Genomic DNA, 27,485 nt, shown 5'->3' with positions numbered 1-27,485 from the left:
GCATTGTTAGTGAAACCACTTTTTTTTTTAATTTTTTTTCCACATAGATAACGTTAGGTCAACTACAAAAATCATTAAATGAAGAACAGATAATGGGACTGCACACTCAAGCATCACTGGAGTGACAAACAGATTTCCCCAGATGACTTCTAAGTGAAAAGAAAAGAAAAGAAGAGAAAAGAAAAGAAAAGAACAGGATAACATAAACTCATATTTAAGTAGTAAACATGTCAGATATTTAAAAATAATAAATACAGAATAGCAGGAAAGAAACTATTATCATAAAACAGCATGGAATATATTTTATTTTCTTTAAGACAGATGAAATTTCTAGGCACAGTTTTAGGCATTAAGGAGGACACAGAGGCATAGGTTAGTGTGCGCTGCTCTGTACAAAAATACAGTCTGAATAAATTACATTGCTAGCCATACAATTAGACAATCACTTACCAGTCAGTTCACTGCATGTTTAATAATATACAGGTACATGCTTATCCATATATATCATTTATATTTCAAACACATAAGTCTCTCTATATTTGTCTTTAAAATTTACATGTTGACCTTACAAAAAGCTAAATACTTGTGCAAGAAATCTGAATAGCTAGCCCTGCTGAATAATGTTAGGGTTTCTCTGTGTGTATATCATCTCTCTAAGGTAACCATGGATGGGTTCATGACTAACAACTCTGTTTAAGAAAACACCAATCCAACCTAAAGCTAGAAGAAATGATGCTACTATAGCTGAAATTATCACTTGTGTTTATTCAGATAGACACATTACTTAGGACAAGAAAAAAAGGATTTCCCCACTGTACTAAGCTTTCTTAGTAATGAAAAAGTTCCAAATATGGTAAAAATGTAGCTTAGGGCTCGTTAATTGGGAAGGGAGAAAATTACAGAAAGAATCTATTTTTCAGTAGATTACAAATATCTGTGCTTCAACCTGTAACATAGCCTATCACTTTTTGGCTTGCCATGTGGACAGAGAATGGAAGCTCTATCATATTCTTGATATTGGTCTAACTGCACACTGTATCCTTCAACAAGCCTCACTGATGCCTGCTGCAAAGTTTTCATCGCCTCTTATTCATTCAAGAATAAAGAGGTCCTCTCACAAGAGGCTGTGGTCTGTAGCTGAAATCCCTATCCAAATATCACATTTCTTATTCTGTTCTCCCAATATGCAATGAAGTTTATAAGAGAACCTATCCCAGATTTTGATTTTAAGAAAGCGGCTTCAAAATAGTCTATAATACTAATCCCTTTCTGGAAATTTTCCATTCAGTTCCTTATGATTCTTGATAGAATCATACATTTTCATAAAGTTTGATCTCTAAGATGCATTTAATAATGTTTGTCTATCACCACTAAAATAAGAATGAATAAGGTATTTATATTTACTTTGATTCCATAGGAAATTCACAATTTATTTTGACATTTGAATAAAACATTTTTCAGGTCAGGGAAAGACAGTTGTTCTTGGCAACCATTCTTAAGATAAGCTGAAAGCAGAAATCTGCTCTGGGAGGTAAAGCAAATTATTAAATGCTATTGACACAGTCTTTTTCTTAGTGAATTGTATAATATATTAGTAAATAGATACATTTTTAATGTTTTCTTCCCCAATGTTTCTGTCTTCAAGAGGGTCAAATGAGAGAAAACTTGCTTTAATGTCTTTGTTAACAAAAATAATCATTTATAACTTTCCTATCAGAATTGTATATTTTATATAAAAATAGGCTTATACTTAAACTATCCAGATTTGTATAATAAACAGAATTAACACAAGTTTGCAGTAAAGATCAATTGCAAACTTATTCCTTATTGTTGATGTTTTCTTCCCTTGGAATAGTCAGTGAATAATTTCCCTAACATAAATTCATCACACTTGTGTGCACAAATCAGTTAGCCCATCATTTAACTTCAGAGGACCAGGTAACAACGGAATACTACTCATCTACTGAGACTTTTAGACATTTATAGAAATCTATCACTATTCCTTTATTTTAAAATGAAGACATTTAAAATACTTGCAAAAATAGCAGCCTTGTATTTTAATGAATTTTACACAAAGTGATCATTCTAATTCCTACTCTCTTTTGAACTACAATACTTATAAAAGAATCATTAAATTTCAGATTAACAACATTTCAATTTTACTTCTTAGGCAATTCTATTAATACTTTCCAATGAATCAGTAGAGAACACAGAGCAAAAGCTTTAAGGTATATGAACTTTTGTATGGTAAGTAACTGTGAATACTGAGTCTGTTGATGCATACAAGGTTAGTGTTCAAATTGCTTCACTAGAGCAAGTATTGATTATATGAATGATAGGTACATGTATGTGGACTATTAATGAGCAACTTATTACCAGTATGGTAATGGCTTGTGGTGTAGAAGAATAAGCTTGTTACATATGGACAATTGTTTGCTGCAAAATTTTTAAAGGATTTTAAGGGTACAAAAGCAACTCATGCACATTTCTTTCTGATTGCCCCAGGGGAAAGCAGACACCCTCAATTTTATAACTACATAATGAAAAACACATGTCTCCAAACGTTGACTTCCTTCCCAAGAGATGATAATTGGTAAAGTATAATTTGCTATTAAAAAGAACAGCCTTAAAGGTAGAATTAAATGGCTATATCTATGATTCTCATTAGATGCCCAAATGGCAGTTTCAAATTCCAAAGCAAAGTAACCAATAACCAATATAGCCACTGCGCAATATAAACAGGTGATAAGGGCTCCAACAGTAGAAATGTCAGAGCAATGGAACTTTTACATGTTGCTTATGCAGCTGTTTCCCTGCAGGCAAAAAGAGACTCTGGCAATTCTCATTCCAACTAGCTTCTCAAAATGGTTGCTGTCATACAGATCCTTCACATGTCAAGAGAAATGGCATAAGCATATTGGAAGTTTGCAGCATATGCCTATATCTAATCAGCATTCTTAATTTGTGCAGGTCCCTAAAATGGATATAAAAGCTGGTTATGATGTTGACACCCAAAGGCAAGGATATTAAATCAACTGAGCAAACTGCTTGAGGCTCCACAAGTGTTTTAGAAAATAGTGTTAGAAAAGATGTCAACACAAATCTTTTGTTGGATGGTTAGTTTCTCTTTTTCATGTGGTGTGTGTGTGTGTGTGTGTGTGTGTGTGTTTGTGTGTAATGTGGTGTGTGTAGTGTATGTTTTGTGTGTGTGTGTGCATATGTGTGTTTGTTTTTCAGACTTGATTTTAGTAGTAGTCTTCATAGTTCTTAGGGTTCAGGCAATAAAGAATGGCACCCCCAAATGAAAATATAGTTGCACCCCAGGCCAGGCCATAACCCCAATTGAACTCGTGGTAAATTTTCAAGCTCACAGTTTCAATGAACTTGATTGGATAAAGAACCAGGCTGCAGACCTGCAAAACAACTGGAAAAAAAGAAAGCAAACAAAATTATGATGTTATTTATAGCAAATAAAACAGCAAAACAGTGAGTTAATTTTTAATGAAATAAGTATAAGCCAAAAAATTAAAGCACTTCTAATTCCAAATATTATCTTTTAAAATATTAACAGCTTTATTTACTTAGGTACTGTCACAATACTGTAATCATTGCTCTGTTAATGACTTGTAGTTGCTATTAGCAAAAATGAAATTATTAAAAAATTAATTCATGAATATACAAAGTGATTCTTGCTCTGCAAACACATGTACAATTATCACTAATGACAGTACTATTTACACTAAAGTATTTCATATAATATCTATAGAGTTAATAAGAGTGGCCTCCATGCAGACTTAAGCCCTCATTATTTATTTTTGAATTTAAGGAACTGAAGAATTCAACATTTTAGTGATAAAGCTGAGCAACCTATAGCAACCTATTACTTAATAGATGTTCACAATCATCTGACTCAGCCAATATTCTAGAAAGACTAATCTTAATGTCTTTTTTCCTATTACTCTAATAAGAAACTACTTTCACTTTTTCTTCTCACACAGTCCACACCATTCATCTTAAAGAGACTCAAAAGTCATCTTTGCCACAAAGCCACAACTAATTCTATCCTTTTAGTATATCTTATACTTATTTGCATGTACATATATTTCCCACAGGTACTCAAAAAAGAATTAATTAAGGAATGAGGAATATAGATCCAAAAAAAGAAAAAAAGATAGGACAAGAAGACTACTATAGCAGAGACAAACTTTAGATCTTAATTCTTAGTTGGCTCTTAGTTCTAACTCAGGAATGAAAGAGAACTATAATGAGTCATATTTAATAAAAGAAAACAACCAATTAATCAGTAAGGGAAGGAAGGGGAAGGTTTCTTTTAACTATCTAAAACTAGAGTGTCATATATCCTGTGGGTATTTTTATATGAGAGTCACTATACTGTGTTACACAGAAGATGAAGTCACCTATTTAAAATATGTAGTTCCCTATTGGATCAACTATTATATAATTTAATTAGAATGTATGAGCTAAACTTTCCATACTTGCCTACTATGTTAGCCTTAACACGCAAGAAAGGTGATTGTTTTCCATTTAAAATCCAGGTAAAGATATACATAAAAGGGGCTGAAAATTACTCAGCCATGCTCATTCAGGTATATGCTATTCACATTACAATGGCAAAGCTATAGTTACAAAAGAAACCCAGTATCTCTAAACCCTAAAGTATTTGTTTTTTGTATCTTTAAAAAAAAATTAAAAATAGCCCTGACTTAAGAAACAAAATTTTTGTTAAACATGATTACTGTTTAGTTTTTATTAAAAGATCATAAATTCACAGACAATAATATGAACAAATACAATAAACTTTGATCCAGTGTATGTATATATGTATGTTGACAAACATACACACACATACAGAGAGAGAGAGAGAGAGAGAGAGAGAGAGAAAGGTTTCTTAAATTTAAATAGAACAAAAGGATTTCAGATTTTAAGATCTATCCTCACTTGTTCTCAGCACATTCTGAGACTTTTGTGCCTAAACATTTCTGAATTTTGTTAAGAGCCACATTAGCTATATGATTAAGTCTCCTAGCAAGACTACATTGTAATCATCTACCTTTGGCATAAAACTGAGGAAGTTTTGGTGAAGTTATGATGAAGGGCATGGTTCTTCAAAATCAATACTTTCTGTAAGAATGACCACAAAGCAACGACTATCTGGATCTGGATAGAATTCCAAATGTAGTTGTTTGGTTGCACAATTCCACTGGGCTTACAACTGCCTGCCATTCTTCCACATTACCTCTGAGAGTAGATAAACAGGAAAAAAGGAGAATCTCTTGACACCAAAAATAGAAACCACACCTTCCTTTCTGGTTTAAAGTTTTATATCAGTTAAGCCTCTGCCTACAGCACAATTATATAACCTCACTTAATCTATTTCTAACCACTAAGTGGTATAATGTGCACTAATTAAAAGGAAATGGTTAGCTTTCTACCTTGGTGAAAGAAAGGGAATGATCATGTTTTAAATGTCATAAAGCTAATGAATCAATTACAAGAAACAAAAACAAAAGAAAAAAAAAAAACATTAGATACCTAGCATGCTTTTTTTCCTCATTTTAAAGGCTTGTCTTATTACTCTTATTACTAAATCATAGCAAAAGTACCCAGGATACAATTAAAATGGGGGTGTGGATTACATATTTTTTAAAATATATCTAATGAATTCATCTATTCAATGAATACTAGCATGTTTCTGAGATATACAGTTTAAAGCATTATTAATCACAAGGGAATCAAAGCTACTATTCTCATTTATGGACAGTTCAATCGTAAATGAGTACAAACTAGAAAGTTGGCCATTTGGTCCATGCCTATGATCCCATTCAGCAACTGAGGAGGCTGAGGCACGAGAATACTGGAAGCCATACTCTACCATACAGAAGCATTCTGCATCAAAAAAACAAAGCATCAAGTCTATCAGTCAGTCTACTCTGAATATAATAGCAAGTACTACTAAGATCCAAGAATGACCAGAAAAAGACCTGAGAGCTACTTTTTAGATTCACAAAGGATTTTTTTTCCTCCTGGGAAGTTGATAGGAGCATATTCATGAATTCTGAATGGAGATTCAGGTCAACACAGCAGGAAGAGTGTCCAGGGAACAGACAGGGATAAATTCATAATGGAGAAATGAATTCAATAAGGAAGATGCCAATGCTGTGGGCCTGGTTCAGATAATAAGGTAGGTAAAAAAGTTAACCAAATAAACCAAACAAAACCCAAAACAAACCCATCAGGCATCAATTCCTGGTTAGGTTTTTCACCTGGAGACCAGAGTTAGGGTTTTGTACTCCAGTGTAAATTATAGGTAGCTGCTAGAGGAATTTGAGCAAAGAAGTAATAACCAACTTGAATTTATTCAAAAAGCAAGCAGCCAGTCCCTTGAGTAAGGTACTCACCTAAGCTGCACTAAAGCTTCATTTCAATGTATTTCATTCAGCAAATTCTGAGACCCCATTGTAAAATGTAATGACATAATTTCCTGGTAGAGGGCAAGTGGAAATACAATGCCATTCAGGCTTCAATGGGAAACTCAGTAGAACCGGTTGCTTAGACTTTTCTTGTGTTGTAACAAGATGAAAGATTACCCTAAAATGAATTAGCCTTCTGAATTGTGTTATTCTTTCAGGACCCACAGAAAAAAATGCATGCAACAGAAAAACTGAAGGAAAATATAAACCTGGAATGGCAAACAGTTTTTTTCTCCGTTTTATAAAATATATAGTAAAAGAAAAATGCCTCTTTGCTTTTCAGAAATATCTGCAAGGGGGCAGAAGGACCAACATTTTCAGTACAGGACAATAACATCATGCTGTATTTGTATCTTACCACCAATCAATGAAATATAAAAATAGTGGGCATTGTCTGCGGTATTCTGTGCCCTTCATCTGATACAGCATTGGGAAAGTTACAGAGCATTTCAGAATTTTAAATGCTGGAATTTACTTTTTTCTTTTCTTTTCTTTTCTTTTCTTTTCTTTTCTTTTCTTTTCTTTTCTTTTCTTTTCCTTTCTCTCTCTCTCTCTCTCTCTCTCTCTTGCAGATGTGATGAAAACTATGATTATGAAATTGCATGGCTAGACATATGAGACAAACTTAAAGCTAGTAATCTTTGTGTGCATTTCAGTTTTGTTTTATCTGCTTTCTTGGATTTAAGATAAAGTGAACTTGATGTGATGTGTATGCCCAATTGGTCCTGAAGTTATATCAGTCCTCTGGCTTCAGCACAGGCTCATCTTGAACTTCTGATTTTCATACCTCTGCCTCCCAAGATCAGAGACATGAAACCCACTATTTTGATTTTAGTTTGAACCAGAAGTTTGTCAACACAAACATTCAACATTTCTTCTAAGAGAATGTTTTTTTTTTTTAACATTTTAAGAAAAATTTCTTGGGTACTTCCTGTGGTTTGGTTGAGGTATTTGTTTCTGTGGTTACAGAACTTGCTAATGCCCCATCCAGAAACTTTTATCCTTGGCACTCTATCACATAGCAAATAGATTTCCAATTGCTACCACTTGCATTTCTTTGCCTCTAGTAACTCAATTTATTTTGCTCACCTGCAAAATGATGACAAGTTCTGGGAAATGAATGCTGAAGTCCATTAAGCAAAACCTCTACCAGTTCCTCATAAAAACTGATGTTTAAATACCCTAGCTTTCCATTGCTTCCAATGAGAGACATCTTGAAGTGTGTGCTTTCTACCAGTTTCGAAACTTGTTCTAAGGAATAAAATCCAGCTGCTTCTGGCTCAGAAAAATGGGTTTGAAAATCCTCTCTCTTCTGGCAGTGCTTTGAAGCTCTTTTTACTTTCTAGGTTTCTTATTGTAGTCCTTATTTTAACTCTGCAATAGGATTGTTTGTCCTAGAGTCCATTGTCTTAAGGATCACTTCTGTGGGAACCAAATCAGGAAGAGAAAAGAATACATTCCTACTTTAGAAGTGGAATCAGTACACTTGTACACAAGAACAATTAAAAAGATGAAAAGACAGGGCCTAAGAGATCGGTACTTGTCTATGTATCATCCTGGACAGTGGGGTAAGGGAGAAAAAGATACAGGTGAAAAATAAAGGTTGGAATGGTAAAGAAACTATTAAGAAAAGAATATCATCTTGATTCTAGAAAAAGGGAAAGGAAAGAATCACATAACTAAGTTAGAAATTACTAAGTTAAAATAAAACAGAAAAAAAGGGAAAATAAATAAATAAATAAATAAATAAATAAATAAAACAGAAGACCACATTTAGGCACTGAAATGTGTCGTTTGAGAAACAACTGTAGGGGCTGGAGAGATGGCTCAGTGTTTAAGAGCACTGACTGTTCTTCCAGAGATCCTGAGTTCAATTCCCAGCATCAACATGGTGGATCATAACCATTCATAATGGCATCCAATGTCCTCTTCTGGTGTGTCTGAAGACAGTGTACTCATACATAAGCTAAATAATTATTATTTTTTTTTTTTTTACAAAAAGAGAAACTGTGGCCTCAACTAAGGCAATTCTCATGCTGTAAACAAACAAGGGGAAGACTGGAGATAACTAAAAGGCAGAAGGCCTTCCAGCTAGGTTCCTAAATATAGCATGTAAAGGAAATTGTAATTTGGATAATAAAAACATTTCTCCTACAAAGGGAATGTTGGGCTATTGATTAATTAAATTTATAACTCAGAAAGTAGTACAAGTATAAAATAAATTAGTGTAAAACACTCTAACCGAAGTATAGTAGCATACTGACACATGGAAAGTAACATAGTATCTAAACACCTGTGAGTAGAACATCCTTTTAGTTTATAATCTAAACTGGACTAAATTTTAGTCAAACAGAGATTTAAAATGACTGCCCATTTTCACAATATCTTTTAAGATGATGACAAGAGGTAGCAAACACAAGCTTCTAATCATGGACCAGAGAAAACTCAGAAATAAAAATTAGCTGCTAGATCATAAGGGAAAGAGCCATCACTCCATATAATCACTTACAGGAGGCTTCTTCCAGATATGACAAAAAAGGAAGCATCTTTAGTAATATAATGAATTAGTGCAATATCATTCAAAATTTAAATTACAAAGCATTAAATATTTTCTTTAATCTGTATTCAAAATCCATGAAGGACAAAAGAAAACACTCATTCTAATTATCAGTAGAGTAAAGAAGCAGACACTGAAGAACCAAGGAGACAATCTTTTTGATTTCACTAAGTCATTAGTGAGGGAAGTTGAATGGCAGGTATCAGAATCTCAACACATCTATCACTATCAGCTGTCCAAAAAGGATAAAGTCGGCTATAATTTGGTCAGGTCAGTCGCTTAGTACAAGACAGTTTGTGCTCTTTGTGACATTTCAAGCTTCTGACTTCCTAAAGGAGTATTGCCCCTGTGAGATAGAACAACTGCATCTTCAGGATAGACTCTATCGGAGAGATAAAAGAAAGACTACAGTAAAGAATTTAGAAAGTAAAAAGGGGTTTCTAGGATAGTCAGAAGAGGGAAAATTTAGTTTGAAAACTAAATGCAAAGCTGATTCTTTTCTGTCTCTTCTCTTCTCTTCTTTTCTCTTCTTATCCTTTCTTTCTTTCTTTCTTTTTCTTCTTGGATTTTTTTTTTTAATGTGACAGGTAACCTATAAGATGATTCAGTAATCTTCGTCTTTCATGTAATATAGATACCCTGAATAGAAAACCCTGGCTCTCTATACACAGGCTGGACCTTGCCCCTAACATATGACCTTCAACTGGAGTGCATAAGGGGGTGGGGCTATCCCAAAATTTGTTGCCTGTCTGTGGAATCTGTTCCTCAACTGGGCTGCCTTGTCTGGCCTCAGTGGGAGAGGATGTGCCTAACCCTGCAGAGACTTGATGTGCCAGAATGGTGGTGATACCCTGGAGGGGGTGGGAGGTACTTTACCCTTCTCAGAGGAGAAGTGAAAAAAGGTAAGAAGCTATGTGAGGAAAGTTGGGTGGGAGTGGGGCGCTGGGATAGGAATTTAAAGTGAATAAATAAATTAATGGAAAAAGAATCCCTGGCCCTCCAAAATAGTACTTGGATAACTGGGGATGGGAGGGGCTTAATTAACCCTTCTAAATCTAGTTCTTGGACAATAAAGGCCGTTGTATCATAAATAGAATATGCTTAAGTGTGGCACAAGACAGGTGTTCAGTTAATTATTACTATTAACAGTATTATTAGAGATAATGCCTGGATCTAAATCTAGACTTTTAGAAAGGATAAGAAAGTTTTGGAAACTGAAGCAATGGTTTAAATGAACTGTGATGATGGCTACCTTTAGCTCTGTTAGCAGCTGCTCAAGTTAATTTCAAGCCCACCATGAAGTCAAGAGTTTCAGGAAGAAAGATGATTAAAAAAAATCGACAAGATCTGTTTGGCTGTTTTTAGAACATTTCAAGACAAACAAACAAAAACTTTTAGGGTCAGGTGAAACCTGTTTCTTTCTGAGCCTCAATGAGAAAAAAAAAAAAAAAAAAAAAAAGACGTGATATCACATGAATCACATACAGTAGTTTCCATGCTTGATTTCCCTTACAACACTATCCACTAAATGTAGTTGTTGTTTACCAGTCATTCAAGGACTATACTTGAGTATCCATGAGTATCAGCCAGCACAGATGACTGGTATACCTATTTTGAATACAGGTACTGTTCATCTCTGCAGAAGCAAAGAGACATTTCCTTTGATAGATCACATTCTCTACATGAAGAGAGACAAATACTGCTTGGTGGTACAAGGCTTGTTAATATTTGATGAAGAAAACATTTTGTTAAGAGATCTAATTACAATATTCACAAATGCCAATATAAATAAAACTGAAATGCTCTCAGATATGCATTTAAAGAATGACTGAAATTACAACTGAGGTAAGCCAACTACTTCAGTACATTTAGTTTCAGTTATGTAGATTTTCCAAGTTTTTATATCTTAAATCCAGATTAATAGTTGATTACTATGTGCAATGAACATGCTTTCCAAAAAAAAAAAAAAAAAAACCCAAACAATCAAATGTAGTGATTTATTGGCTTTTTGTGCAATATAAAATAACAAGTATGTTTTTCCTTATATGAAAAGGTAACATTAAGGTAATGGTTATTTCAAAACAGATTTTCTATAATTATTGCGAAAGGAAGAGATAAATATTAAATCTGAGGACATGCACATTTTTAAAGTGTAGCAGTCTGTATAATGCCCATTTTAGGCCTTAGTGCATGGAGTGACACTATATGCATCTTGCTACAGGGTTTCTTCTCATTATTTTAGCATTTACTAATATGTAATAGCTAAAGCTAAATAAAAAAACTTTATTTTGGCCAAACCTCTTAACTTTATGTTGCTAAATTCCATCATATTTTGTATAACCAGGACTCACTTTCACAAATGTTTCTATACTTGGCAAAATGTATATTTTAAGGATAAAAGGGGAAACAAACTCCCAGTTAGTTTTCTACAAATTTCTAGATGGTACCAGCAATGGACATATTTACAGTTTTCATTAGGCAGTAACTAAACTGCTAAATGGAATAGTAATTAAGTTTTCACAGTAACATTGAATATTAAAAAAAAATAACTAGAGTATCTCTATGCCCTCCTACAATAAGAAATTTTTACTATTCTAAAAATGGCTGATAACAATTCTACTTTTTAAAGCCATATAACATAGTGTTTTATGGGGAACAGTTTATTAAAAAGAGTTCAACTTATTATCTCATTGTTCTATTTTTAAGTCCTATCTTCAAAGACGAACTTACACCTAATTAAAATACCAATATTGTTCCACTCTAAAACAGGAAAAGACCCAATGGTAAATCAATGAACCAAGAAATAAGCCAGCAAATGGTGACACATCTTAAGGGTGCTTTTTATTTGTTACTGTATCATTCCCAACTGAGACTCTTATTACACCTGGCAACAATAATACTATAGTATTACAAACATTTCAAAATATATTATGTAGTCACACTTTTGTTGTCTGCTAAAAGAAGTTTTGTGGTTATACTTCGACCAGTTTTAGAGCTGTCCTAATAAAATGTTTAGTCCATAATAGACATCCCAGAAATAGTTGAATGGATGCATGAGGAAGTCAGTAATGAACGAACTACTTCTTTAAGATTCACTGTCCTCTATTGTAGTCCCAACTCTGCCAGTCACTACTTGATTTTGAGCAGGTCATTTAAGTAAGGGAATTAGACATATTTCTAAATTGTTGTTCAGCCCTTTGTATTTTCCCTTTCATGATGTCTGCACTGTGATCAGTCTTCTTTGTTATCAAAGGAACACAAGCAGCAGGGGGCAGTAGAACACTTTGGGTTTTGTGTTTAACTCATCCTATCCTTTAAATCCTGAGAAATTTGATCTCTTCCAACTTTAAACAGCTTTTAAAACTCCATCTAACAGACTAGATGGTTCTGTCAGTGTCTTCATTATTGACAGTCACAGGGGCTTATTTTTCAGACTTCAAATCAGATATGACTGACAGGAAATTTTGAAGATACCACAAGGATATTTTAGTTAAGAGTCAAAATGAATAATATATTCAAGGATGTTCTTCTAAATGAAAATTACAACTCACATCAGATAATGAACTGGGCTTGTAACAGTCCACAAGCTCCTCCCCCATCTGAACACAGCTGTTGGTCTTTTGTTTACATTGTTTGATATTTCGATTTAAAATATGCTTCACAGAATAATGGCTGTTAAAGTAGCAGACATCCAGCTGCCCTCATACAATTAACTTCTTTGATCGTTCACATTAGCTGTCATGTTTTTTTTTTTCATACAAGGGTGCTTATTTTTCAAAATGTGTATGCTTTTAGGAGTATATATTTAAAAAATTTTTTTTTCTTGTTTCATGTCAGAATTAAAAATAAAAAAAAAAAGGACTGCTAGCTATTGCCCTAAGATCACACAGGAGGCTAGGCGTTGAGATAGGGAAGAACTGATGCTTAAAAAATTAAAAAAAAAAAAAGGATTTGATAAATACATCTGCTACAATTTCTAAAGCAATAGCCCAGCAGCCCTGTGAAAGATATTTTTGTTTTGTTTTTTTTTTTTTGTTTTTTTAATTTGGTGTCTTTATTTTTGCATTACTGGGAATTGAATCTAGACTCCATGCCCTGTCCTAGAGCTTCAAGTCATGCTATGTATGCACTCTACTACTAAGCTGTATTTGCAGCCCAAGAAATTTTATTTATTCATGCTTTAGTAAGAAGTTTAGAAATTGACAGTGTTCTGTGAAATGCTTAACATGCTAAAAACTGGTACTCAGATAAACCTTCAGCCAAATTACCTTAAAATATAACAAATGCCTTTCAATTTTTATGTAAGGAGCAAACACACACTGATGCGTAAGGTGGGATAATGGTAGAAAGGTTCATGAATCTTTAATGCTGGTTTGAACGTAATGAATATATTTACCTGCTGCAAAAAGCATGACAGCAACAGGTCTGTAGAAGCGCCTTCGTGATCCCACACAGATTGAAATCAAACCCACCAGGAATGCAATGAGAATGATGGCAGCACCGCCCAGGAGTAAAGCCAGAGTAGCAATCTGCCAATCTGAAAAGAAAAGAAAAAAAAAAAAAAAAAGAAAAGAAAAGGATGTTTTTTAAGCAAAATGACTCCAAAGAATCATCTGACCTCTGCTCAGCACCTTTCACCCTGAAGCACTTCTGGGTGTGATTTGTCTTCATGCTAAGCATCCTCTGGGGTTTGAAATGTTTTATGAAAAAAATTAATATTAATGTCCTTGTTAAGAAATGGTTTCTTTGCTAACCTCAGCACAGTTTTTAGGGCAGAGTGTTGCTACAGTTCTTACATGGGGTCTTCAAATGTTAAATTGAGGGTCCACCTCTATGACCTAGTTTTTTTCAATATTAAGATTAAAAATTGCATTTAGCTATAAAGTTAACAAATTTTAAGTATAGAAAATAAGGACAAGGATAAATTGCATATAACCACCATTCAGATGTAGATTTTAGATATTTTCATCACCAAGAAACTCCCCTTTTGCCTTTTCTTAGTCAATAGCTTTCTTACTACATGAACTACTGACAAGATCCAGTCCCATGACTAATTTAGTTTAATCTGTTCATAAATGATATTAACTATTTTGTGCCTTTAAGTCTCTGAAAATCATCTCATTATTATATGTTTCAAGAAAATAGTTTTTAAAATTCTTTTCCCTCACTGCTAAAACAATTTCCCAGTCAACTCCCATCAGAAAGGTTTGATAGTGGTTTATTTCATTTCATGTGTCTGAAATCACCATCACCAAAATGGTTTCTGAAGTAGGGAATTTCAGAGAGTCAGACAAACTCTAAATGATTGCTTAGCTCCTTTCTTTAATCAAGAACATGTAAAGTTATATTGACCACTTAGCATGTTTGATTGAGTGAGAAAAAAAAAAAACCTCACTGATGACAGTTTACCATTTCTTATAAAGATGTAGCCATGGTATAACAGAAAAATGATGCATGTTTCAGTCAATAAAAATACAGATGAATTTATAAAATACATATAGATCAGGAACTATTACATAAAGGATATAATAGGGATTGACACACTACAGCATAGTAATTTGAATGAAAATCCCAGAATACCTCTCCTGCTCAATTTAATGTATGCACAGGAAATGCAAATAGATTTTAATCAATTGCTAAACTGCATCTGCAATGCATTCTACTCTAAGTCCATAACCCATAATACTTTGATGCTTGCCCCTGAAATTATCCTTCAAAGCTTCTCAAGTGCTTAAATATGAGAAAGGTTTATGAGAGAAACCCTAAAGTCATTCTTTTTCTATTGATTCTTGAACACCCTGTTCCACATCCTTACCTCCAAAAAGCTCTGGATGTTTCACTAGCTTTCAACTAGAACCTGAACAGCCATCAGAAAAGAAATACATAAAACAGATCCACAGATTTCAAAGTATAAGCAGCAATCACAAGAAAGTAGAGAGCAATTTTAATGCATCTATTTGTAACAAAGCCATATAACTTCAAACAAAAGTGTATCTGGCTTTCAACTAGAAGTTAAAAGGATAGCTATATTATGGCATTTTTATTCTCCAACAGCATGTGGCTTTAAATTTAAAAGCTGAAAGCATAATCCTTGTACTTGGAAGCCTCTAAATTACTTTGGAAAACTTTATATATTGTACATTATTTGACATAATGGAAGCTTGTAAGTTGAAACTTCTGAATTAAAAAAAAATCAGTGTAATTACACCAAAACAATAAATAGAAAAAAAAAAAGAGCAAAATCCATTGCTGCATTCATAGATCAATAAAACACCTGGTGTTTAAACAGCTACATCATGGATAATTTTCGTTGGATTATTACTGTTATAAAGTAATTATCACTTTAAAGGAAATTTTAGCTGTCTTCGAATAAAGATAAAACTAAATAGCCACCTCCTTAAAAGTATCAATACAAACTTACTGTTTTTCCTGCTAAGTTCTTCCATGTTCCTAAAACATGTGTTAAAAGGCACTATTTATACTATTTTTACTTTAACTCAAAATCAGACAAGAAATAGTCTTAATCAGTATCATCTACTTTTTTAATAGCTTCAAAGACCCAAGTCACATATTTATTTGCATTTTGTAAAGACAGACTAGGAAAAACACTCAGTAAATTTTCTGAAGAAAAAAAAAGTCAAATCAATATTTTCAGCCTTGAGGGTATTGGTCTCTGTTGTGCCTGCCTAACTATGACATAGTGCAAAAGTGGCCACACATAACAAGTAAATGAACAAATGCTAATAAAAATATATTACAGAAATGAATGGTGGGCCAACTAGATAGCTCAGCAAGTAAAGGCACATGCTGCCAGGCCTGAGGACCCGAGTTCAATCCCTGAATCACATCTGATTGAAAATACACCTACTCCCCAAGCACACCGGCTACAAAAATGTGCACACAGAGACACAGACAAACACACACACACACACACACACACACACACACACACACACACACTCCCCAAATAAATGTAAAAACATTAAAGTAAAAAGAAAAAAAAAAAGGAGGTAGGCTGGTTGGATGGTTTTTACCTTGTCCTGTACTGTTATATGACTATGGTCTATTTCATTTTCAAATGTTATTCTTTTTCTCCTAAGCAAAGTCTAATCAAACAACTGAAATCACATAACAATTAAATGGAATAAATCTGTATTACCAAGTGATAGTCATACAAATCTGAAGAAGAAAAAAAAAAACAAAATAAAAATTCCTAATTTCTCGTAAGGTTGAATGTTCTCAAACAATGGTATTTCCTTTCATATAGAAAAAAAATGCAAAAATGCAGTAGTAGATACAAGAAAACTATTAAGAGAGACTAGCAACTAGGAAAGGAATATCTTGCAGGCCAGGAACGACATTAAAAGCAAATGAACAGAGGCACTTCTGGGTTTTCTACTAGATTGCCTGTATTAATTTTTAGTGATGGCTTTATGGCTAATGCAGAACATCTCTCTAGACTCAAAGTCAACAAGGAAAAACAATACCATCGTTACTGTGATACTCTTACCCTTCCTTTTGGTCTGCAACCAGAGCTACAGCTCAAACAGAAAAGCTATTTAATTTTCCAAGAGATACTAGGAATGGGCCATGATTGTCACTGTCCTGGCCAGAAGCCATGGCTTTGAACTGGAAAAGCAAGACTATATTCCTGGTGGAGAGTGCCAAGTTTTTAAGTATTGTCATAATGTCCACTGGCAAGGATTCATTCGGGCTGAGTGTTTGCCTAGGACTTAAACTTCACATTCCCAGTCAGATAATACTCAATTCACCAGCATAAACAATGATTATGAAGGGCTACTATAATCAGGGAGGTCCAGTATGCTTTATAAGTCTCTGTTTGAACCTCTGGAGCTAAGAACAGAGCTTTTGCTTTGTGCACCAATAGAAGCCTCGAATCCAAAGGACAAGGCTAAGAGGGGATCTTAAAGTCATGGATAAATAGTTAACATTTCCCTTTTCTCATTAGGAACAATACTATGATATCAAGAATTAAAAACAAAAGTAAAAAGGATTTATGTATACTTAGGTCACTAAAGTACCAGGTTGGGGTTTATAATATTTATTTCTCAACCAACATCTAAAAATTGGATTTAGCACAAGTGCATGCAAAATCCGAGCAATTATAAAGGAATACACTAACAAGTGACCAAAATACTCAGTTTTACCTCAGTAGTATTTTAGTTAAAAAAAAAAAAAATGATACCTAACAGTCAATGTCTGTAAGGTAAATTAAAAGATAGTAACATTTGTAATTTTCAGGTCTACTTCTTATAAAAAGAAAGTCATGTGTTTTAAGTTTTTACTATCAGTTAATCTCTATATTGATCTTCGTTTTTCTTTCCAGTTAAATACCTCATAGAACTGGGTCAGATAAAGTATAAAACCCTGAGAGTAATGGTTCTGTATTCGCTTTACAATTTTCTGTAAATTATGGTGTGATACTGTAGTGGAACAGTACATATAAAAAGCAGTTCTATAGAACATCAATGGCCTATGGCACTGATTTAAACACTGTAGTCTTCTCTTTAATATTAGGGCAGCTGATTGCAAATCTGTACTTCTTTTCCTAAGATCTGAGAGAACAGGTGATAATCAATCTTGATACAATTCTTAGCATTCTTAGTGTATAAAATGGGTGAGGGCTCACATGGCCAGATAACATACAAAATGAAATAACGTTGCCATATTACTTATCACATTCCCTCAAGAGTATATGGGCAAAAATGATAAAGGAATACACTGGAGACATTGGAACTAAACTTAGGGAAGCAACAACCTAAAACAACTGTGTACTTTTCCTAACAGAAACAAAAGCAAAAGTAAACAAACAAAAATGCATACATACGAAGTATTTCCTTCCACAGTAACAGAACAAAATCAGGAAGCCCCTTGTATTATACTATTAAGTTCAATATTAACATGCAGTTCAGGAACTAAATTTGAGTCTTCTTTCAAGGTATTTTTACTCACAAGCATCAGACTTTCCATTGTCTATAAATACATTAGTGTTCTACAGAATTGTGCTGACTTATTTTTAGCAGTGTAATACGTGAGACTGGTCAGAAGTTAGTAGTACTTTATGAAAATTCTATAGCCTATGGTACAACTGTCCAGCTGGAGAACTGTCTTCACACAGGGAAATTCATAGTCAAAATTCATTAATGATTTCCAAGAAAGGAAAATCTTAATGAGGATACATGTTTATTTTGTTTGCTAAGTTCATTTATATATCTCTCCAAACTTAAAATTATTCCTATTTCACAAAAGTAGATACAATAAAAAGAAATGCACTTTTATTTTAAAATTAAGGTTCTATTGTTTGAATGAACAGTATTTCTCTAAATATAATGTATGCTTTAACTTAATGTATTAATATAATATGTTGCTATAATAAATTATTTACCATTTTCTAAAATTCTCATTAGAAATTGAAATATAAATTTTTACAAACTTGTAAAATCACAATAAAATTTTACTAGCACCCACCTGTATTTTCATCTTTAATCCCCTAGGAGGAAATTATATTATTTAAAATGAAATCCATAATTTTAGTGAAAGTCACTCAGTAGATCAAATAATAAAAATCATTTTTTATTCACTCCTCATAAGTTTTCCCCAAATTCTCCATAATCTACCTAAATAAATTTGACTACTTTCACCCACTCTTATCTAACAAATATATCTGACCAATTTAATTTAATTGTAGGATATATTTATAACAAAACTTTTTCAATTAAATTATGTTGATGACAACTTTGAAAGATAACTCATTATTGTAAATTCCTTTCTATCATTAGGAACTAAAAACACCACGGTAATATATTTAAAGAAAAAATGTTCTCAGTAGCAGGTGAATTCCTCATGTTCAATCATGACAATTTTATTCAAACCCTTAAAGCTGTTATTTGCTAGTTTTCAAAGAATAAACATCCATTTTCTTTAACAAAAGGACCTCTTAGCTAGTTCACATAGTTGTATATTAGAAATCTCTGGAAATATAATTTAAAATCTGAGTGCTGTAACATATGGTGTTTCCTCTCAAATAAAACTGTTATATACAGTGCTTAGCAAAGAGCCTTGGTATTAAAGCATGTTTTAGCACTTACAAAGAAAGAAAGCCAACATCATGCCAAATGACTGCTGTATCTTCATGTGCTATATGAGAAAACTTTCACTGGCATTTGATGATGCTATTAGCTAGCAAGCACTGCTACTTCTCAGTAGTAACTACTAAGGAATATTTGTTCAAAGATTTATTAGGTTTGGTAAACTGAAGGCTTTTTCCATTCAATTCTTAAAAGAGAAACAAAAGAAAAAGAAAGGAAGGAAGGAGGGAGGGAGGAAGAGAAGAGAGGAGAAAAGAGAAGAGAAGAGAAGAGAAGAGAAGAGAAGAGAAGAGAAGAGAAGAGAAGAGAAGAGAAGAGAAGAGAAGGAGGAGGGAAGGGGAGGGGAGGGAAGGGGGAGAGAAGGAAAGAGAGAGGAGAGGAGAAGGAGAAGGAGAAGGAGGAGAGGGGAGGGGAGGGGAGGGGAGGAGAGGAGAGGAGAGGAGAGGACTCTTGTGGTGGGACAAGCCTTCAATTGCAGCACTCAGGGAAGCAGGCAGATCTCTCTGTTCCAAGCCAGACTAGGCTACAGAGCAAGTTCCAATATAGCCATAGCAACAAAGAGAATCCCTGTCTTGAAAAACAAGCACAGAAAATTGAAAAAGACAAAATACCTGGGTTTATTTGGAAAAAGCTGGAAGCTGAAAACCCACAGAATGGACACCCTTCTAGCCACTATAAGCTTCGAAAGTAACATATAAGACAGCTAATAACATTAAAAAAGAAGGAAGATCTTCAAATAGACACACAGACATTATACAATGCAGGAGTAAATACTTGAGAATAAAACTGGCGAGCTAATCTCTCAGAAAGCTCTTTGTTTCTCACTTCCCAGGGAAGAACTTCTAATGCTTCATTTCCAGCAAGTTTTAAACTTATTTCATTAGCTTAAATTGTATCATTTGTTTCACCAACCACTTAGTCTCCCTACATAGTACAGAAGACTTACTGGCTAAGTTCAGGTAGGGATCTACCCCTTGCTATTTAATGAATTAATGAGGTCAACTTAGTGGTGCTTTCTAAGACAGTAAGAAAATGGAGATGGTGCTAGAAATAGTCTCCCAGTATTATTCTCAATAGACAATAGCAATGTTTTTGTGACTATTGGTTTAGAAGTCTTAAAATATGGCATCAAGAAATTCTCTTGTAAAAAAAAAGTTGAATTTTAGGTTTAGTGCCCATTTTGATACAAATAATAGAGAATTGAGGAGATTTCATCTTCTATTTTTCCTACATTTTTTCTAATAGACAAACAGTTTAACAAAAGACTGTCTATATGCAAAGTTTGTGACACAATACAGAAATGACTCCTTAAATTATCAGTTTAAACTTCACAACAGTTAGTAATCGTGCTGACAAACTAAAATGGTCCACATATGTTTTCCTGGTTCTTTGCTAGACCACAAATGTCCTTCATTCTTGTATACATTTGCACTTTATATGTGGGGTTCTTTGTTGTTTATGTGGCAAAGATTCCAAAAGAAAAGAAAATCAAAAGTATTTACTAGTTTTCCCCAATCCAATGTAAATCTAACAGCAAAAGTTAAAGTGCCCTTCTCTAATTTTCAAGCGAGATGATCTAAGAATCTGAAGAGTTGTAGATTCATTTGTCAGTGCCCTTGACATGAAATATTTAAACCAATTTCTAATGGGCCTGATCTTTGGTTGTATGAACTCAAAGAGCAAAGATGGCTGTATCTATATGTACCTATCTAGCTCTCCACCCATATTTGCATTTAAGTTTTTAGGCTCATCTCATCCTACCCAAATAAATTCTAAATTCTTAGAAGTGACCAATCATTGAAGCCATGTATTGGCTAAGGATAGTATTTATCCTAGCCATGGGTTATTTATATATGCATTAGAAAAATCAAGTGAAAAAGCTACATAAGTAGTTTTCTTTGCTCTTCAAAGGCAATAAAGATTTTGGAGATTGTGTCAGGTTTTTGAATTAGTGAAATGAGCAAATGTTCATCTCTTATCACAAACTGAGAGCCTGGTAAACATTCTGGGAAACATTACACAGCCATTATAATATGACACTGGGAGTAAGTGAGGTATTTGGCCTTTAATATTATTGAATATCATTGAGAAGTGGAATCCAACTCTCCATTTAAATCTGAGCTAGCCATGTGGCTAGGTGTAACCAATATGATGTAATAGGAGAGCTAGCTCCAAGACTTCCCAGCTGGTTCACAGAGAAGATAGCTCAATTAAAATTCTCACTTGGTCGGTAACCAGTCTAATTATCCTGAGATCCCCATGCTAAAGACTGCCTGCAAGTGCTTGGAGGCAAGACAAGCCTATCAACCTTTCCCATCAAAGTGCCAAATCCTTGAGCAAAAGGATTCAGAACAGGATCCTACAGAATTAATATCCCAGTCCCTTACTGTAAAAGGCATGCTCAGCTATGACTGCAGATATCTGGGTTATGGACAAGTTAGGCTCATTATGCTCTACGTGCATTCCTGACCTTCAGTATTCCACAGTATGCCTATTTTATACAACTAAATGTTGGTAGAGTTAGGTTTTTTGAACTAGTGAAATGAGCAAATGCTCATCTCTTATCACAAATTGAGAGTCGGTAAACTTACGAAAGTCCATAGTATTCTGGGAAACATTACACAGCCATTAATATGACACTGGAAGTAAGTGAGGTATTTGGCCTTTAATATTATTGAATAAAATGTAGCTACTAAGATAATATAGTTCTCTGGCCATGATCTACCAGGGGTTTTATTAAATGCTATGTAACCAATATTTAATTCAGACCAATATTTAATTCTTATACAAAAACAATTATTTCACTATCCAATGTAAAAGGAAATATTACTTGCATTGAAAAATAACATTGAGTTTACTTTTCTAAAGATATAATATGAAAGAAAAATAATATTTCATGTATTTAAACTTCATGACATGCCATCTGAAGAAGTTAAGAACATTGTATATGCTAAGTTGATCAGTGAGTGGCCAAGTTCTGGCCAGAAGGGAGCTGAAGTCCCATGTGTTCTTCATAATAGTACTTTGTCCTACCATTAGATTATGCTATAATTTAGCATAGTTCATACAGAAGATTATTGTGGAGACTTATTTTGAAATACCTACAAATACTTTCATTAATAGAAACCAGAAATATTGGCTATACTTAGGTCTCTCTAAACTGTATAATTAATAAACAAAATGAACAAAATCTTGAAATTCATTTCTTTTCAACAGGAAAGATCTTTTGCTTGAGAAAAGTTTTTGTTTGCTTGTTGTGGTTTTGTTGCTTTGCAATGCCACCATTTGTTTTAAACGCCAGTTTTCACACTCCTATCAAAACCCATTTGTTGCCAATAGACTCCACTAAGGGACTCCCTGGAGACTATAATCTCTCCATGAGTCTGAGCAAAAGAAGGATTCTACTTGACCACAAATTAAAATATCCTTTAGTGAATTTGAAATCCAAGAAGACCTTAAAGGAAAAAACCATCATGAATATTTTGATTTAATTCATCCTGGGTTTTCTTTGGTTTATTAGTTAAGGTGCTAGCTAGTGCTGGTACTTTTTCCACCCACTCGTGCATTTTCCCTGATGATGTTCTCGTAGAAGAAACTGGAAGAGGGTATACTTGTAGTAAGTAGGCAGCTTGCTATTTGTAAACACATTTATCAGTGTCAACTCATCTCTGGGAGCACCTAAACCTTCTTGGACCAAATCATATTGTGAGGTTTTCGGACGAAATTCCATTTCCAAATCAAGGTGTAATCTCAAAATATGCAAAGATGGCATGAATCTGAACTTGGAATCACTGTATCTTAGAATTTCTAGGAATTGCAGGTGTTCAGACAGTTCCATTTATCTTAAATTACACCTCAGATAGTTTTAGTCATAAATTCCTTTTAAAGGGAATTTTTATATTGAAGTTAAAAACATGAGCTACATATAAGCACTCTTGAAAGAGCTTCTGCCAACTGAAAATAATAATATTCACCTGTTTTAGCACAGAGTGCCCTGTCATTTCAAAACTACCAATAACTCATGCTACAAATGCAGCTTATTCTTAGGGAAGTACACCCATGATGCTATTAATATTTCGTGAAAAGGGTACTATTTGATCAAGTGTTTTGTTGATAGAAAAATGGTTAAACACACCCTTGCTATAGTCCCAAATCACTCTTAAACCTGTTTATTGAGTCACCTATGTTTTCTATTTTGCTGAGTCAAAAAACAGACAGTAATAAGCCATCTGCTTCATGGGAAGTAGTTACATATTAATTGTTTTTAGCAGAAACATAAAATCATTCTAGGAATTACACAACTTCTTGATGTGGAGTTTAGGGAACCTTAATCCTGTATTCTCTTGTAATTGCTATGGCTATGAAACCCTAACTATTATATCCTAGGGGAAAAGTTATCAAACTAAACAGGAAGCAGTGGTTAAACATTGTAAAAACTTTAAATAGGACTGAAGACGTATTAAAATGCTGTACCAATGTCCTGGGGAAAATCATCATTAGAAAAAAATTCTGGAGCAGGCAACCATGTGATTACTGCATATTCCAAACTTCCCCCACCATACTATCAGTGACAGCCAATTCTCCCTTTTCCCAGTTGTCTTCCTAGAAAACATACAAGCAAAGATAATGCCAGTGCTATCCTTCATATCGCGAATTGAGACTCTAGTGAAAAGCTTTCTGGCTGACTGACAACCCGATTACTGCTTTCTACTAGAAGTGCTGACGCAACCTTCAATAAAACAGGACACAAGAGGCATGGCTCTGCTCTAGCTTAAAACCACAAAAACAGTTATCAACAGCAAACTAGGCATATTTGGTACCAAAATTCAAATGCAAGTTTGAAATCATGGCTTAGGGGGATGTTTCAGTAGAAACTGGGCCTAAGTAGGGAATGTTGTTTTCAGAAGAAAAACATTCCAGAATTTTTCCTTCTTGAAAGAAAACCTTGTCTAATTAAAACAAAGGTTTTTAATTAAGTCCTGAAGATCCTGGCGAAGTAAAACTGTCCTTGGTGGGTTTTCCCAAAGTAATTGATTTTCCAGAGAGAATGAAGTCGATCTTTAAAAATCTTCAGAAAGACATTTTGCTCCTATCCCTCTGCTACTCTGTACAGCAAACAGACTAAATAAGCTGCCCACCATTGGAACAGACAAGGACAGCATTCCTGGGCTGATCCTAGTGTCCCTCTTTGTCTTAAAACACTGCTTGATAGAAGCTTCAAGTCCATATAACATCTCTAGGAGCACATTTTCTAAGTGGCCACAGCAATTTTCTGTGTTTTGGCCCTTCCCTTCACAACTTTTCTGCTACCACACAAAGTCAAGAACTTCCACATAACTTGTACTACTTGTAACACATCTTGTCATCTTTTAGAGGGACAGAAAACTATTTTTTTCAAGCAAATTGAAGCCAATGAACCCAAGTTGAAGGACATGGAGATAGAATAAGGGGCGTAGGCTGGGGCGGGGGTGGGGGGCTCAGAAAGCATGCTTGCCTTTGATTTTCCCTTTCCACAGTCCTATGGACACCATATTTGCATTAAGCTTATGTCTCCGTATTTGCCCAGCTGAAATCTTTGGGGTTTTTTTGTTTTTTTATTCTTTTATTTTTCTTTTTGGTCCAGTTACAAATTTCTTTGTAGCTAAAATCAATCGGTATGGAGGCAATTAAGGAAAGATTAGCAAACAAACTGAAGCTGCTTTTCGTCCATTCCCCACATTCCAAGCCAAGAGAAAAGGATAATAGCCTAAAAAGCAAATGGGAGCTGAAGCTGGTTTCTCCAACCTATCTGAAAAGTCTTTATGCAATCAGAGGGCTATTATTTCAGGAGACAGAGTGAAGGGGGCAAAAGATTCACGTTGCTAAGGAGATCTGCTGAAGCTGGCATTCCTACATAAATTTCCATTTCTATTGAAGGGAGAAAGAAAAGATATTTTTTCCAAAGTTTATTTGGAGCCCCTGGTTACCAAAGAAAGGCATTTTGTGGGTTTATTTTATCTTCAGTTGTAAACAACTAATCCTGAAAGAATTAAAAAGCCTGAGTGTTGACCTCCTGCTGCCAACCAGTCCCCTTCACTAAGAATCAATCAACAAAGAAAGCCTTCAATAGGTATTCTGAGGTAACAGCAAAGAAAAAGCCTTTGTAAGCACAAAATTAAATTTCTGGAAGAAATTTAACTAAGTGAACTAATTTCTCCTATAACAAAAAACGTAAGACAAAGAAAAGTCGGATTTGTGTGTGTGTGTGTGTGTGTGTGTGTGTGTGTGTGGTCTTTGTGCTATTTCAACTTTATTAGAACTTGAAACGTTTCCAGCAAAGCTTAAAAAAATTGTTTCAGAAAAGACTTGAAACTATCAAGAAGGGATTTAATGAGTTTCTCAGGTCAGTGTGTGAGTGTGAGCGTGAGCTTGTGCGTGTGTGTGTGTGTGTGTGTGTGTGTGTGTGTGTGTGTGTGTGTGTGTTAGCGCGCGCCAGCATTAAAAAGAAAAAAAAAAAAAAAAAGCACCCAGCAGAGCCTCCCTTTTACATTCCTTAATCTGTGCACACAGCAGCAGCTGAAGAAACAGAATTCAAGTAGCAATAGTTTTCAGCAAGAAATTGGAAGTTGGCAAATTCTTAGGAATGGGACTCTGGAAATGGGGTTAAAAACAAAACAAAACAAAAACAAAAACTAGAGGATCAGGAAGAGAATAAAGCCACAAAGTCCCTTTGAGCTAGTAGCCACAATGGCTACCGCCTACTCTACCCCGTTTCCCATCCGCACACAATTTTCACTGCTTGCTGAATGAAGCAGAACTTTCCAGGCAACTGTGAGTAACTAGCTCAGAGAAAACGGAGTGGAAGAAAGGGGAGTTTCTTACTGTGGGAGTGAAAGAAAGGAAACTCAGAAGCAACAATGGTGTCGCCAAAAAAGGAAAGAAAATTCATCAGTCTCTCCTGACTCTCGGTATCCCTCCCCAAAATTTAAAGGGGAAATACACACACACACACACACACACACACACACACACACACACACACACACACGAAAATTCACTCGGGAAAAGCCAGGTGTCTTAGTCAGGGTTCCTAGCCAATACACCAGGTAAAGTGAAATAGAATAGGGGGAAATGTGGGCCTTCAGGAAAACTTGGGCAAATTTCTCTTAGAGGGTTGGAACAGAGAACCCACACAGATTTGGAGCGTTTTACCCATTTCTTTTCTAACGGGGGTGTGGAAGGCATTGCGTCTTTTACACAGCCACATGGTTCTCGCCCTCAATGATAACAATTGCCCAAAATAGCAGACGTGTTACTCCAAAACTGGAGGGATGAGCAAGGGAGGAGTAGAGGGCGTAGGAGGTCTCTGGAGTCTTGCCTACCCGGACCCCTTCGAGAGAGGGGCACATGCAAGAGGGTCCTGGGGTCCAAGGGCCGAGAAGGTAGGGCAAGGAGGCAGGGAGGGGAGCGAAGGAAAGTGGGGGAGGTGGCTCCCAGAGAGGCGGTGGCAGCGGAGGAGCCCAGGATGGCCACGCGGGAGCAAGGGGCGCGGCACCGGAGGTGGGGTGGGGGCGCTCACCGCTGCCGAGAGTGGATTCGCAATGCCAGATATCCAGGTTGGCGGGTTTCCGGCAGGACTCCCACAGGGACAGGTAGTACTGGTGGTCCGCGGTGACCCAGGCCGGGCTCAGAACAGCTCCCAGATCCAGACACAGCGCCAAGAAGATGCACACCAGCCCGACCAGCTTGAGCGGGGTCAGCACCGACACTCGCACCTCTTCCATGCCGCTGCCAGCCGAAGCCATGCCCGGGCGCCGCTGCCGCCCTTCCCGACGCAAACGAGGACGCCAGGAGGGTCCGAAGAGCCTGGAGCGGGACCTCCCGAACAGGAAAGCGGCGCTAACCGCGCCAAGAAGTCGTACCTTGGGTCTCAGTTAAGCACACCGAGTGGTCAACTGGACTTGCCTAGCTGGGACGCCTGGCCCTAAGGAGGTCGTCCGCTGCTGCAGCGACAGCAAACGCAGAGAGAATCTTCAGCAAGCGATCAGCCCGCGCCCGCGCCCGCGCCTGCTCCTCCCTGGCGCGGCCAACCTGGCTCCGCCCCAGCCCCGCCCCAGGCTGCGGGAGGCGGCGCCTTAGGAGAGAGACTGAGGGTCTGCACCCGGACGGCGGAAGGCTCTGGCTCCCGCCGGTCTCGCCACTAATCCCTTGGTCACTGCGCGCAGCAATTCTTCTCTGCAGCCAGCCGGACCGCGGTTGCTCCGGGGTCGCTCCCTCGCCCTGTCTCCGGGTCACGTGGCTTTTCCTTTCCTAGGGAACAGGGACTGACCATTTTTCTAGTTCTCTTCT

At 35.7% G+C, this 27,485-nt stretch overlaps 1 protein-coding gene across 1 annotated transcript; it reads right to left on the bottom strand.

The window, feature by feature from the left end:
* Positions 1-27,232, bottom strand: Tmem47 (transmembrane protein 47). The gene is made up of 3 exons (NM_138751.2): positions 26,716-27,232; positions 13,445-13,585; positions 1-3,424 (listed from the first exon to the last, which is right to left on the bottom strand). Exons 1-3 carry the CDS (start codon positions 26,939-26,941, stop codon positions 3,246-3,248), a joined length of 546 nt encoding a protein of 181 aa, NP_620090.1. The 5' UTR covers positions 26,942-27,232; the 3' UTR covers positions 1-3,245.
* Between the last annotated feature and the right edge of the window lie 253 nt (positions 27,233-27,485).

Source organism: Mus musculus, chromosome X (assembly GCF_000001635.26).
Source record: "Mus musculus strain C57BL/6J chromosome X, GRCm38.p6 C57BL/6J".
Classification (NCBI taxonomy): Eukaryota; Metazoa; Chordata; class Mammalia; order Rodentia; family Muridae; genus Mus; species Mus musculus.
The sequence above is the reverse complement of the archived record's forward strand: the minus strand, read 5'-3'. Positions and strand labels throughout refer to the sequence as shown.

What these genes read in the sequence shown, in the direction of transcription:
- Tmem47 (NM_138751.2), bottom strand. Translation starts at nt 26,941, where the DNA reads ATGGCTTCGGCTGGCAGCGGCATGGAAGAGGTGCGAGTGTCGGTGCTG. An exon ending in CGAATCCACTCTCGGCAGCG is followed by an intron (nt 13,586 to 26,715) that starts GTGAGCGCCCCC and finishes TTTTCTTTTCAG; the next exon opens with ATTGGCAGATTGCTACTCTG. An exon ending in TGTCATGCTTTTTGCAGCAG is followed by an intron (nt 3,425 to 13,444) that starts GTAAATATATTC and finishes CTTTTTTTCCAG; the next exon opens with TTGTTTTGCAGGTCTGCAGC.